We start from the raw sequence: 14399 nt of genomic DNA, 5'->3' as shown, positions 1-14399 counted from the left end.
CTGTCCAGAACTAGTAAAGTCCGTGGAAACAGTTCATCCACTAACCTATTCACCATTTCAAACAAGCCTTCATTAGTTGTCATTATCTGTATACATACTACATATTTCCTTCTGACTTCTTGTCCAATCCGTTTTGTACAAGGCAATCACTACTGCTGGAGTCAAATATTCATACATTGAGAACTCATTTCCCATGATGCTTTATAGCTATCATTTGACACCAAGTTTTGCAAGATTTACTATAACCTTAGTCTTAAGATTCATATAGATGAACAACCTAATTAGCTATTATTTTTCACTTACAAGTAGTCTGTCTGAATACAGACTTTTAATGCATATCTTGATTCCATAGCAAATTGTTATCACAAGGTAACTGTGTCACTGGAGGTCCTTAAGAAAAGCCCAATAGGATGGTAACGGGTCCATTTCTTTTTTAACAGTGATAATTAACATCAATGTAGTAATTTATATTTACCTTACCATGGCCATACCACTTGTGGAATCTGAAGCTACCCTACCCCCACCTATTGGCTGTAAGTGTTTCCTATATATGTAGTCATTCTGTTACTAACTTCTGGAGTCTCTATTCTCAACACCTGCAGTCACCACAGTCCAATGGGGCAAATGTCTCTATCCACTAAGCCCGGTACCTACTATCCTCAAAGTGACTGTTGATGCTCAGATTTCCTCACCATCAGTGGTTAGTGGTTAATGAGGAAAATACAAACCACATATCCTTCTCAACAATTTGTATTCTTCTACAAGACCCTGCCCATAATTTTCTGTAATCACTGACCCATATGACTATAGTCTCTTCTCCGTGCCAACAACATGCTTCAATACTCTCATGATAACTACTCATCGATTACATTCAGGTAGCTAGCCTTTTGTCACTTCCTACCACATCTACCTTACATTCCATGATGCTTCATTTGATTATTATCCTGAATTTCATTGCTCTTATGACTTTTCATCTCAACTATTCTAGCAAAACCTCAAGCCTATAGGAACTGAGCTGCCTGCTTTTTCTATGATATAACATCCAAATAATAGAATGCTAATGAAAAATACCACAAAACAGGCAAGATCAATTCCAGTATAAATATTAAATCACTAAGCTCTAATCAACCTTAAAAACTTCCAGCAGTACACGACAAACTTGACATCTTCTCTCAATATATCAGAGGTACCTGGGACTCAACATTTCCAAACCTAATCTAGTAAAACATCTCCCATAAACTGCTCTTCTTCCAGTTTTCTTTTTCGGTAAATGGGGCCCACTTTTTATCTAAATGAACCCTGCATCATCCTCGATAATCTCCTTTTTCTAACTTTCAACATTAACTCTTCTCAAATAGTTGTTGATACCATGTCCTAAATACCTATCATTTTCCCCACATCTCCCACAATCATACTAGTTCATACTAAAATCATCTTGCCTGAATAGATCTTAAATTCTCAACTGTATATCTACTCGTTTATTACCTATTATCTGTAAGCTTACTAGACTGTGAGTACCATCAGACCAGGTTTTATTGGTCCATTTTTACTATTTTATCTCTAACATTTTGCAATTTTTCTTTGCTTATAATGAGCACTTGATAATTATTTGCTGAATGAATTAGTGAATAGATAAATGAATACAATTAAATTTATAAATAGTATTATAATAACCATAATCAAGTATGAAGTATTAACATCTATATTCTGTAAGAGAAAAATCTGAAATTCAACAAAAGCCAAAGAAGCAAAGAATTATTAATTTGGATTTCAAGTTTAGGTTTTCTCGATTTCACTAACTTTAACTCCTGAGTAATCCTCCATTTTATCACCATGATGTATATCAAACCCTCAAATTTTTTTTTATTTTACTTACAATATAGACTCAGAAAAATATAGTCAATTCTTAATGTAATTATCTATGAACATAATGATAATAATAATTCCTGAAATAATAAATCCTGTGGAAGGCATCCTACCGCTTTAAAAACATACCATTTACTGCAAGTGCTTTCACCAGAAATATTTTAATTTTGTAAATGGAAATGTTTATATAGCCAATACTCCAAATTGATTGATACTAAAATGTATAAAGCATAGTCATCATGAAAAGGAAAAGGAATTAGAGCAGAAAATAACAAAACTAACATTTTCTAAGCCATCACTATTTTTTTTCAATCATTTATTGAGTGTTTGCCATCTTGTAGACATTGTGCTAAGCAATTTACATGTGCAGTGAAATAGGAACTATTATCATCCCTATTTTACAGATAAGAAAATTGAGAAATAGAGCAAACAAAGCCAGGAGCCAAATCCAACTTCTGTATGATTCCAGAGCTGCACTTAACATTCAATTGCCTCCCCAATAAGTAGTTAAGTCTTTCATTTTGAGCCATTACTTAGTGAAAAATCGACAAAAACACTTTTTACTACTAATAGCATCTGATACTGAGACATTTCAATTATAATCAGATGGCAAAGGAGAATACTATATACATTATGAAACTTAGCTTTTCTGGATATTTAAGGAGCAAATTGTTTAGTCTTACCCATGAATTCAATCCCCAAGTGGTCTGCTACACCAAAGTCAGCATGTAAGGAAGAGAAACAGAAAAAGAGAAAAGATTAGAAAAAAATCCACACAGAATTCAATGTTTATAAGACTGACCTTTCAAGGCAAAGAATACGTCTTTATTTTAGCAACCATTTTTTTGGGACAGATCATTTACCGATTGCCAACAAGTAGGGCTGCTCTGAACACCGACTTGTATTTCCCAATGGCCTGGAGCTTTAGATGAAATAATACTGCATCAATTACCAATTATGCTAAGTATAAATTTGGCAAAAAAGAAAGGAAAAAGAAAGAAGAAAAGTAAAAGAAAAAACGTTCAAAGAACATCTGACAAAGTTATTTTCAGAACTCATATTTTATGTAGAATAACTACTTGTTCAATATGAATTTATCTGGATCTCTATGTTAATTATATGCCAATAAAGGACTTCATAATAAAAAAAGAAAAGAACTTCTGTAGGACATCTTAACCAGGCCCTCTTCACCTTCACAAAAATGAAATGCTACTGGATTTTTCCCCCCTTGATTTGTTAGTTGAGAAACCTGGGGTTCAGTGAGACTAAAGTTTACACTTGTCTCAAAGACAGCAGGTCCAGGGCACAAATCCAGTCTGTCTGACCGGTTGTCAGTCTTAGGACTATTAAACTTGGCAGTGCTTCTTATCAAAAATTGCATGACAGATGTGTCCATGTCTATTTTCCATGCGTGTGGACAGCTGACCATTCTGACCCAGTAAATGCTAATGTCTGTCTGTGGTCACAGTGACAAACTGGGCCTGCCTATACCCAGGCATTCAGCCATAGAGTCTGTTTATTTAAATGGTGCTTTCTCTTAATTATTCAGTTATTTGCTCGTTCACTTTTAAAATTCACTGTATTATTTAATGATGGTTTTTGTTGTAGTAATCTATTTCTTAAATGAGAATACATTAAAAAAAAAGTATTGCTACAATCGTATTTATTTCTAAGACTAATTACTGGGCTTCCTTTTCTGAATTTTCTATTTAGCAAAGAAGCTTTTCTTTTTAGAAGATATGCATTCAGTTATCTTGATTATCTTAGTGCCTTTCCTAGTTGTAAATAATTCATTTTTAAATTTTATTGTGGCAAAATACACATAACATAAAACTTGCCATTTTAACTGTTTGGAACGCTTTTGTGACATTAGTTACATTGGCAATGCTGTGCAACCATCACCACTGTGTTTCCAAAACTTTTCTGTCACCCCAGAGAGCTACTTTCTGTACCCATAAAGCTAGAATTTCTCACTACCCCCGCCCACCGACACACACACACAAGCCCCTGGTGACTCCTAATCTACTTTCTGTTTTCATGGATTTTCCCAGGAGTAGTTTATTTTTAAAGTAATTAACTGAGACATGTCTTTTATATAAAGAAAGAACATAACAACGTTTTTTAAGAGTAGATGCATTATTTTTTTTTGACATGATGTTTTTGTGACTTCTCACGGTATACTATGGTAGAGGCCTAGCACGCTTTCGTGAAAAGATAGTCTCTTTGTTCTCAAGTAATTCAGAAACCAGAGGGAGCCCACAGACACAAAGCTTTGTTAATTCTCTGTGATAGTGCTATAATGGAAAACTAGAACATACGCACTGGCAGGAGAGGCCAAGGACCCATGGCTTGCCCTGGGGAGAAACAATATGCCATGTGAAAGAATGGGATGGTCGAAAAGTTGCAAGACCATGTGTGGGTTGTTGTGTGAATAAGAAACTTCCTGATTGTGTGCATGTGGGGCCCTTGAGAGAGAGAGAGAGAGAGAGAGAGAGAGAGAGAGTAGAGCTGTGGATAGGCATTTCAGTGAGATTACCTATCATGAAACTAAAGGTAAGGAAAGAAAAAGATTTGGGATTAAAAACAAAACAAAAACCAAACTTTTGCAAATGGTCAGCATGGATGTGCAGGAAAGAAATCACGAGAAGAAAGCATATAGAAATATGGGAACAAAGCACCTCAAGTAGTGGACCACGATGTCGATGACTGGGCAGTTAGAAAGCCATTAGGCCCTCAGCCCGGTTGAGCAATACCTTCCTGGGTTGCTGAGGTGGTTCAGAAATGGCTGTTGGTCTACTCTCTGTTTTGCCAGCAAACAGAGCCAAAGATCACTCTTCATTCTTTCTCACAGTCTGGGCTGCCCCACCTCTCTATGGGGCAGGGCATATGGAGGATCAGGCCTGGTGAGTCTGCACATTGAACCAAGAAGTGAGTGGCAAGCTTGATAAATTTGAGGGCAGTCTTAATTCTTTAAGCCACCATGAATTTAGGGCTGAGAGAAGAGACAAAGCACAATTTGAAATGTATCTAAACACTGAAAGGTAAGTCGAATTTTTAAGGAAAGGACTTCTTAAGGAAGTCTTCTCTTAATGTAGCAGAAAAGCTACATCTAATTACTAGAGTTGTAACTCTCAGAAATACGACCAAGCAAGGTGGCATTTATCTTCTTGAATTTTATAAAGAAATGATTTATTTTTATAATGATATTCATGAAAATTGACACCACCAAAACATCCAAATAAAAAGATTATTTAAAATCTTGCTCTCTCTCATGTGCATACATGAGGCAAACACAACAGACACATGCACACACTTCTATCATTTAATGAAAGTGCTAAAAACTGTGATCATTATTACAGGTCTAAAGCTACTGATGTACTTTGTTTTACACAAAAGGATCAATGAAAATTCATAAAGAACATGAAAGAAAATCAATTAATTTTGACTATTGAATCATATACAGAATATTACGAGTAATATTTCTCGTAACCCTTCATTGGTTATTTCATTCTTTTCTTTCTCCCTCTCTCTCTTTTTTTTTTAGAAAGGGAGAGAAAGGGGGTGGCAGGGTCAGAGGTAGAGGGAGAGACAGAATCTTAGCTCAGTGTGGAGCCCAACGTGGGGCTCCATCCCACAACCCTGAGATCATGACCTGAGCTGAAATCAAGAATCAGAGACTTAACTGACTGAGTCACCCAAGCACCCCTCGCTGGCTATTTCTTAAAGCAAATAGACTTCCTGGGGATATTCATGCCTGCATAACAACATCAAGAGGAATATGATGAGAATTAATTAATTTTTCATTTATTTATTCAGTCAACAAAGTACCTGCCAAGAATTATACAGATACTGGGGTGGAAGAGGAGCCACATAGATAAGCAAAACCAATTTGATTTCCCCTATGGCATGTATTAGAATATGTAATTTCTATCATTTTAACAGTATAAATATATATATATATATTTATTAATTGGAATTTGATTTGCCAACATATAGCATAACACCCAGTGCTCATCCCATTAAGTGCCCCCCTCAATGTCCATCACCCAGTCACCCATCCCCCTGCACACCTTCCCTTCCACTACCCTTTGTTCACTTCCCAGAGTTAGGAGTCTCTCATGTTCTATCACCCTCTCTAATTTTTCCCACTCATTTCTCTCCTTTTCCCTATGATCCCTTTCGCTATTTTTATATTCCCTGTATGAGTGAAACCATATAATGATAGTCCTTCTCCGATTGACATGCTTCGCTCAGCATAATACCCTCCAGTTCCCTCCACGTTGAAGCAAATGGTGGGTATTTGTCGTTTCTAATGGCTGAGGAATATTCCACTGTATACATAGACCACAGATTCTTTATCCATCATCTTTCAATGGACACCGAGGCTCCTTCCACAGTTTGACTATTGTGAACATTGCTGCTATAAACATCGGGGTGCAGGTGTCCCGGCATTTCATTGCATCTGTATCTTTGGGGTAAATCCCCAGCAGTGCAATTGCTGGGTCATAGGGCAGATCTATTTTTAACTCTTTGAGGAACCTCCACACAGTTTTCCAGAGTGGCTGCACCAGTTCACATTCCCACCAACAGTGCAAGAAGTTCCCCTTTTTCCAATCCTCTCCAACATTTGTGGTTTCCTGTCTTGTTAATTTTCACTATTCTCACTGGTGTGAGGTGGGATCTCATCGTGTTTCCCTGATGGCAAGTGATGCGGAGCATTTTCTCATGTGCTTGTTTGCCATGTGTAGGTCTTCTTTGGTGAAATGTGTGTTCATGTCTTCTGCCCATTTCATGATTGGTTTGTTTCTTGGGTGCTGAGTTTAATAAGTTCTTTATAGATCTTGGAAACTAGCCCTTTATCTGATATGTCATTTGCAAATATCTTCTCCCATTCTGTAGGTTGTCTTTTAGTCTTGTTGACTGTTTCTTTTGCTGGGCAAAAGCTTCTTATATTGATGAAGTCCCAATAGTTTATTTTTGCTTTTGTTTCTCTTGCTTTCATGGATGTATCTTGCAAGAAGTTGCTATGGCCAAGTTCAAAAAGGGTGTTGCCTGTGTTCTCCTCTAGGATTTTGATGGAATCTTGTCTCACATTTAGATATTTCATTCATTTTGAGTTTATCTTTGTGTATGGTGTCAGAGAATGGTCTAGTTTCATTCTTCTGCATGTGGCTGTCCAATTTTCCCAGCACCATTTGTTGAAGAGACTGTCCTTTTTCCAGTGGATAGCCTTTCACCCTTTGTCAAATATTAGTTGACCATAGAGTTGAGGGCCCATTTCTGGATTCTCTATTCTGTTCCATTGATCTATGTGTCTGTTTTTGTGCCAGTACCACACTGTCTTGATGATCACGGATTTATAGTGCAACTTGAAATCCGGCATTGTGATGCCCCCAGCTCTGGTTTTCTTTTTCAATATTCCCCTGGTTATTTGGGGACTTTTCTGATTCCACACAAATCTTGAAATTATTTGTTCCAACTCTCTGAAGAAAGTCCATGGTAGTTTGGTAAGGATTGCATTGAACGTGTACATTGCCCTGGGTAGCATAGACATTTTCACAATATTTATTTTTCCAATCCATGACAGGGAATATTTTTCCATCTCTTTGTGTCTTCCTCAATTTCTTTCTGAAGTGTTCTGTAGTTTTTAGGATATAGATCCTTCACCTCTTTGCTTAGGTTTATTACTAGATATCTTATGGTTTTAGGTGCAATTGTAAATGGGATTGACTCCTTAATTTCTCTTTCTTCAGTCTCATTGTTAGTGTATAGAAATACCACTGATTTCTGGGCATTGATTTTGTATCCTGCCACACTGCCGAATTGCTATATGAGTTCTAGCAATCTTGGGGTGGAGTTTTTTGGGTTTTCTGTGTACAGCATCATGTCATCTTTGAAGAGGGAGAGTTTGACTTCTTCTTTGCCAATTTAAATGCATTCTATTTCTTTTTGTTGCCTGATTGCTGAGGCTAGGACTTCTAGGACTATGTTGAATAGCAGTGGTGAGAGTGGACATCCCTGTCTTATTCCTGATCTTAGGGGAAAGGCTCTCAGTTTTTCCCCATTGAGAATGATATTTGCTGTGGGCTTTTAATAGATGGCTTTTAAGATGCTGAGGAATGTTCCCTATATCCCAACACTCTGAAGAGTTTTGATCAGGAATGGATGCTGTTTTTGTCAAATGCTTTCGCCACATCTATTGAGAGGATCACGAGGTTCTTGTTTTTTCTCTTGTTGATATGATCTATCATGTTGATTATTTTATGAGTGTTGAACCAGCCTTGCATCCTGGGGATAAATCCCACTTGGTCATGGTGAATCTTCTTAATGTATTGTTGGATCCTCTTGGCTAGTATATTGTTGAGAGTTTTTGCATCCATGTTCATCAGGGATATTGGTCTACAATTCTCCTTTTTGGTGGGTCTTTGTCTAGTTTTGGAATTAAGGCGATGCTGGCCTCATAAAATGAGTTTGGAAGTATTCCATCCTTTTCTATCCTTCAGAACAGCTTTAGTAGAATAGGTATTATTTTTTCTTTAAACATTTGATAGAATCCCCCCCTGGGAAGCCATCTGGCCCTGGGCTTTTGTGTGTGGGGAGGTTTTCAATGACTGCTTCAGTTTCCTCCCAGGTTATTGGCCTGTTCAGGTTTCTATTTCTTCCTGTTTCAGTTTTGGTGGTTTGTGGTTTTCCAGAAATGCATCCATTTCTTCTAGATTGCCTAATTTATTTGCATATAGCTGCTCTACATTTTTAAAATTGTTTGTATTTCCTTGGTATTGGTTGTGATCTCTCCTCTTTCATTCATAATTTTATTAAATTTTTTAGACTTTTTATTTAAATAAGGCTGGCTAATAGTTTATTTATCTTATTAATTCTTTCAAAGAACCAACTCCTGGTTTTGTTGATCTGTTCTACAGTTCTTCTGGTCTCTATTTCATCGAGTTCTGCTCAAATCTTTATTATCTCTCTTCTTCTGCTTGGTGTAGGTTTTACTTGTTGTTCTTTCTACAGTTCCTTTAGATGTTCCTTTAGCTTGTGTATTTGAGTTTTTTTCCAATTTTTTGAGGGAGGCTGGTATTGCAATGTATTTCCCTCTTAGGACTGCTTTTTCTGTATCCCCAAAATTTTGAATGGTTGTATCTTCATTTTTTATTAGTTCATGAATCTTTTTAATTTTTCTCTAATTTCCTGGTTGGCCCATTCATCTTTTAGTAGTATGCTCTTTAACTTCCACGTGTTTGAGTTTCTTCCAAATTTCTTCTTGTGATTGAGTTCTAGTTTCAAAGCACTTTCAAATCACTGTGAAAATACGTAGGGGACAACCCCAGGTATTGGTTGAGACCTAATTTGTGACCCAGTATGTGGTCTATTCTGGAGAAAGTTCCATGTGCACTTGAGAAGAATGTGTATTCAGATGCATTTGGATGCAAAATTCTGTATATATCTGTGAAATCCATCTGGCCCAGTGTACCATTTAAAGCCCTTGTTTCTTTGGTGGTGTTGTGCTTAGAATATCTGTCATTTGCCAAAAGTGCCATGTTGAAGTCTCCTATTATTAGTGTATTATTATCTAAGTATGTCTTTACTTTGGTTATTAATTGATTGATATACTTGGAAGCTCCCACATTAGGGGCATAAATATTCATGATTGTTAGGTCCTCTTGTTGGATAGACACTTTAAGTATGATATAGTGTCCCTCTTCATCTCTTACTACAGTCTTTGGGATAAACTTTAACTTATCTGATATGAGGATTGCTACCCCTGCTTTCTTTTGAGGACTATTTGGTAAATCGTTCTCTAACCTTTCATTTTCATGCTGGAGGTGTTCTTGGGTCTAAAATGAGTCTCTTGTAGACAGGAAATAGATGGGTCTTGCTTTTTTATCCAGTCTGAAACCCTGCATCTTTTGATGGGATCATTTAGCCCATTCACATTCAGAGTAACTATTGAAAGATATGGGGATCCCTGGGTGGCGCAGCAGTTTGGCACCTGCCTTTGGCCCAGGGCGCGATCCCGGAGACCCGGGATCGAATCCCACATCAGGCTCCCGGTGCATGGAGCCTGCCTCTCCCTCTGCCTGTGTCTCTGCCTCTCTCTCTCTCTCTCTCTCTCTGTGACTATCATAAACAAATTTGAAAAAAAAAAAAGAAAGATATGAATTTAGTGTCATCGTAATACCTATGCAGTCCCTATTTTTGTGGATTATTTCTTTGGGCTTTCTTTTTTCTTTTACAGAGTCCCCATTAATATTTCTTGCAGAGCTGGTTTGGTGGCCACATATTCTTTCCATTTCTGCCTATCTTGGAAGCTCTTTATCTCTCCTTCTATTCTAAATAAGAGCCTTGCTGGATAGAGTATTCTTGGCTGCATGTTCTTCTCATTTAGAACTCTGAATATATCCTGCTAGCCCTTTCTGTCCTGCCAGGTCTCTGTGGAGAGGTCTGCTGTGAATCTGATATTTCTCCCCAGATAAGTTAAGAATCTCTTGTCTCTCGCTGCTTTAAGAATTTTCTCTTTATCTTTGAAATTTGGAAGTTTCACTATTAAGTGTCGAGATGTTGAATAATGTTTACTGATTTTTTTTGGGGGGGTACCACTCTATCTCCTGGATCTGAATGCCTGTTTCCCTCCCCAAATTAGGGAAGTTCTCAGCTATGATTTGTTCAAATATATCTTTTGGCCCTCTGGCCCTCTTGGCATTTTCTGGAACCCCAATTATATGTAGATTCTTCCTTCTGAGGCTGTCATTTATTTCCCTTGACCTTTCCTCATGGTCTCTTGTTTTTCTCTTTTTTCCTCGGCTTCCTTCCTTGCCATCAACTCATTTTCTGTGTTGCTCACTCTTCCTTCCACCTCATTAACTCTCATCTTAGGACCTCCAGTTTGGATTGCATCTCATTTAATTGATTTTTAATTTTGGCCTGATTAGATCTCAATTCTGTAATAAAAAAGTCTCTAGAATCCTTTATTCTTTTTTCCAGAGTCACTAGTACCTATATAATTGTGCTTCTGAATTGGCTTTGTGATATTTAATTGTAATCCATATTCTGTAACTCTGTGGCAGAAAGTACTATTTCTGCTTCTTTCTTTTGTGGTGAGTTCTTCCTTCTAGTCATTTTGTTCAGTGCAGAGTGGCTGTATGAGTGGGCTGAACCAAGAATATCAACCACAACTTAAGTAAATTTCACCCTAGATGATTCTGATGAGGTCAGAGACCTGAAAATGAAAACAAAGATCAGAACAAAATAAAAGGACCCCTAAAGTGAAAAACAAATCTTAAAACAAAGTACTAAAAAATAAAAGGCCAAAAATCTCAAAGAAGAAAAATAAGCAAAAGAAAAAAAAAGAAGAGAAAAAAATGAAAGAGGAAAATGAAAAAAAGAGAGACGGAAAAAAGGGGGGGTACTGGGAGATGGTGGTGGTGAAGTGGTAGTGGAAGGAGAATGTAGTCTACCTGAGGGTTCCTAGAGGGTGGTCCTCTTGGTTCTGAGTGTATGAAGTTCTGTATGTTAGAAGATGCTCAGTCTCAAATTTATATAAACCAGTAATACTTGTAGAAGGCCCCAACATTGACACCAAAACATAACTGAGGTAAAAGAATGGTAAAATTCCCATTCCAGAATGGGAATGAGGAATCTCAGAATGAACCAGCACAGTATGCCACTTGGTTGTAGGTGCATGCTGGTCATATTTTAAAAGGTATTAACTTCCGCCATTGTAGAACGAAATAAGGTAGAGAAAACAGAAACTCATATCTAGTATATCTCCCAAAATTAATTTGAGTATGTTGAAGGGAATTTAGAAGTGGAAAATATATCTAGGACCTGTAATTGTAGAAATATGAAAGCCAGAAAGAAACTTGAGAATGAAGAGGTGGTAAAATATTGTAGTTAAGGTAGAAAAGAGAAAAAAATATTGGAAATTTTTAGTCTGATATAAAAATGAGTTGTACTGGAAAAGGGGGGAAAAGAGGGGTACTCTCTGGTTCTATATACTGTAAATCCCTCGACTTCCCCTGGAGCTTTCCCACGCTGCTGGGTCAAGAACTTGCTCTTCCCCTGTCCTTCCAGCTGGTCTTCTAGGGGAGGGGCTGCTGTCCTGATTCTCAGGTGTGTGCACCTGGGGAGATGCCTCCCCCCCCCGCCCCACCCCCCGCGCTGTGTGCCGGGCTCAGTGGGAGCTGTTGACCCCAGGTGGCCCCACCTCTCCCAGGCACAAGGTGACACCAGGAGGAACAACATTAACCACTGGCAGTGGCCAGCTCTCCAGCCCTGGAGTCAGCTCACCCAGTAACTACCTGCAGCTCCCAGTCCACATTGGTCTAGGTGCTTCCCAGATGACGCAGGTACACAGATCCCAGGGCTGCAGCTCCCAATGGCAGCAGGGTGCAGACCCCTCTGCCTGCAGCTCCCCCCACCCCCGGACCCACCAGCTTCTCCCCAAGGCCTGCTGGGTGTGTGCTCCAGCCCTTTACTGAGATCACCCAGTGTGCAGTGTGCTCCCCAGGGCGCCCTCCTCTAGTAGTGATCGCGGGAGACGGGAGGCCTCCCTGTCCCTCCTGGGTTCAGGCCGATTTCCCTGCTGAGCACTTTCAGTTCAGGAAGAATCTGGGGCAGATGTTTAAAGTTCCCACATCTCCGGGGCTGGGCTCTCCTGTCCTGAGGCTGTCGCTGCCCTCCTTAGCCCGGCTCCTCGTGGGCCCCATCCCCCACTTGATTCCTTTTTATTTAACTTTTTTCTGCCTTCCTACCTTGTTAAAAGTGAAAACCCTTTGTAGCATTCAGACTGTCCTCTTGTTACGTCTCAGGTAGAATTCACAGGTGTTCAGGATGGTTTGAAAGTTATCCAGGTAAGTTGGGGCCAGGTGAGGTGAGGACCCTACTCCTCCACCACCTTGCCCTGCCTCTCCCTCTTGTTAACAGTTTGGTTAACTTTTTTCTGTTCTTAATTCCCTTCACCTGTTTGGCCCATTCCTCCATCTCCCCATCTCTGGCAAGCTCCACTTTGTTCTCTGTATTTATGAGTCTGTTTCTGTTTTTGTTTGTCCATTTGTTTTGTTTTGTTTAAATTCCACATTTAAGTGAAATCACATGGTATCTGTCTTTCTCCATCTGACCTATTTCACGTAGCGTAATACCCACTAGGTCCAACAACATTGTTGCAAATGACAAGACGTCTTTCTTTCTTTTTTTTATGGCTGAGTGATATTAACTTTTTGTGGCTGAGTTTGATTAACTTTTATTTGTAAAAATTACAGTTCTTTGAGGATAGTCACATCTTTGGATTATATAATAGTGGCTAACATTTATTGAGCACTTACTCTTACCAGAAATTGCTTTATATATCATTTTGCAGAAACGTAGAATGTCACTATCCTTATCCAGATGAGGAACAGAGGCAGAGAGACAGGAAGGAACTTCGCCTCAACTGCATTGTTGTAAATGGTGGAAACAGAATTGACACTAAGCAGCTTGACGCTTAGTGACTGGGTATATATACTCAGCATTTGTCTTTGCCCTCTCTATGAAGAAAGAGCAATTTTTTAAAAAAATTATTTTTTTTTAACACAAAACTATCAGGTAATGAAATGTTCAGGGAGGAGGTATTGAATCCACTTAAGAGAACAAATTACTTTCATGTATCCTCAGGCTCACTTCCTTGCTTACCTGTAGTTTATTGATACAGTGCCGAATATAAGCCAGGTGGAGGGGGGTTCTCTCTCTCCAGGAACCAAACTGGCAAATCTCTAATATATCTTCATTGGTTACCAGGGGCATTTCTTCATGATGACACTGGTCTAATTGAAGTGATTTGCTTGCATAGGGGTATGTAGGTATGTACACCTTGCAAAGGGTACATAGTTGTGTCTGAATATGTTCCAAACATTGAACCAAATAATTGGCAGTGTACTCAACAAATGACTGCAGCCCTGCTACAGACCCGATATGCTTTTTTTTTTAAGGATTTATTTATTTTAGAGAAAGAGAAAGAGCAGAAGTGGAGAGAGAGGGGCAGCAGGAGAGGGAGAGAAAATCCTAAGCAGGCTCTCCACTGAGTGCAGAGCCTGACCACGTAGAGCTCCATCTCATGACCTCGAGATCATGACCTGAGCTGAAATCAAAAGTTGGACACTCAACTGACTGAGCCACCCAGGCGCCCCTAAGCCTGAAATATTCTTGAGAGTTGAGGGTGTGGCAGGTGACTAGATGGACAAACTTAATATTCCATAAAGTCAAAAACTCCTGGAAATTCAAGGCCCACATTTTCCCAAAGTGTCCCTGGTTGCTTGTGTGTGAGCAGTTTGAAGTCTCTCTATTTTTTTTTTTCCATATGTTGACAGACAGAGGCTACCAACAATGTCCTTAGTGTGGACAGGGTGAGGAAGAACAAGAGTTAAAAATCCTTAACTTGATTCTAATCCCAGGGTGAGATGAAGCAAGAGGCTACCCAGCTTGTGACAAGGGACTCACTGCAAGGGAGCCCCAGGACAGAGCAACATGAATGCAGGTTTCGGTGCCATTTCTGTGTT

General features: G+C 38.9%; 1 protein-coding gene across 7 annotated transcripts in view; it reads right to left on the bottom strand.

Moving 5' to 3' along the window:
* Window positions 1-14399, bottom strand: part of NRG3 (neuregulin 3) — a 1035395-nt gene that overhangs the window by 120046 nt on the left and 900950 nt on the right. For 4 of the 7 annotated variants that reach the window (XM_072823803.1, XM_072823804.1, XM_072823806.1 and 1 more), the window contains exon 4: window positions 2550-2576. In XM_072823803.1, the coding sequence (XP_072679904.1) occupies window positions 2550-2576 (27 nt within the window). The remainder of the gene's footprint in view (window positions 1-2549; window positions 2577-14399) is intronic. The other 3 variants (XM_072823805.1, XM_072823809.1, XM_072823810.1) reach the window with 1 other exon arrangement.

Source organism: Canis lupus, chromosome 4, assembly GCF_048164855.1.
Source record: "Canis lupus baileyi chromosome 4, mCanLup2.hap1, whole genome shotgun sequence".
NCBI lineage: Eukaryota > Metazoa > Chordata > Mammalia > Carnivora > Canidae > Canis > Canis lupus.
This window is presented reverse-complemented; position numbering and strand designations above follow the sequence as displayed.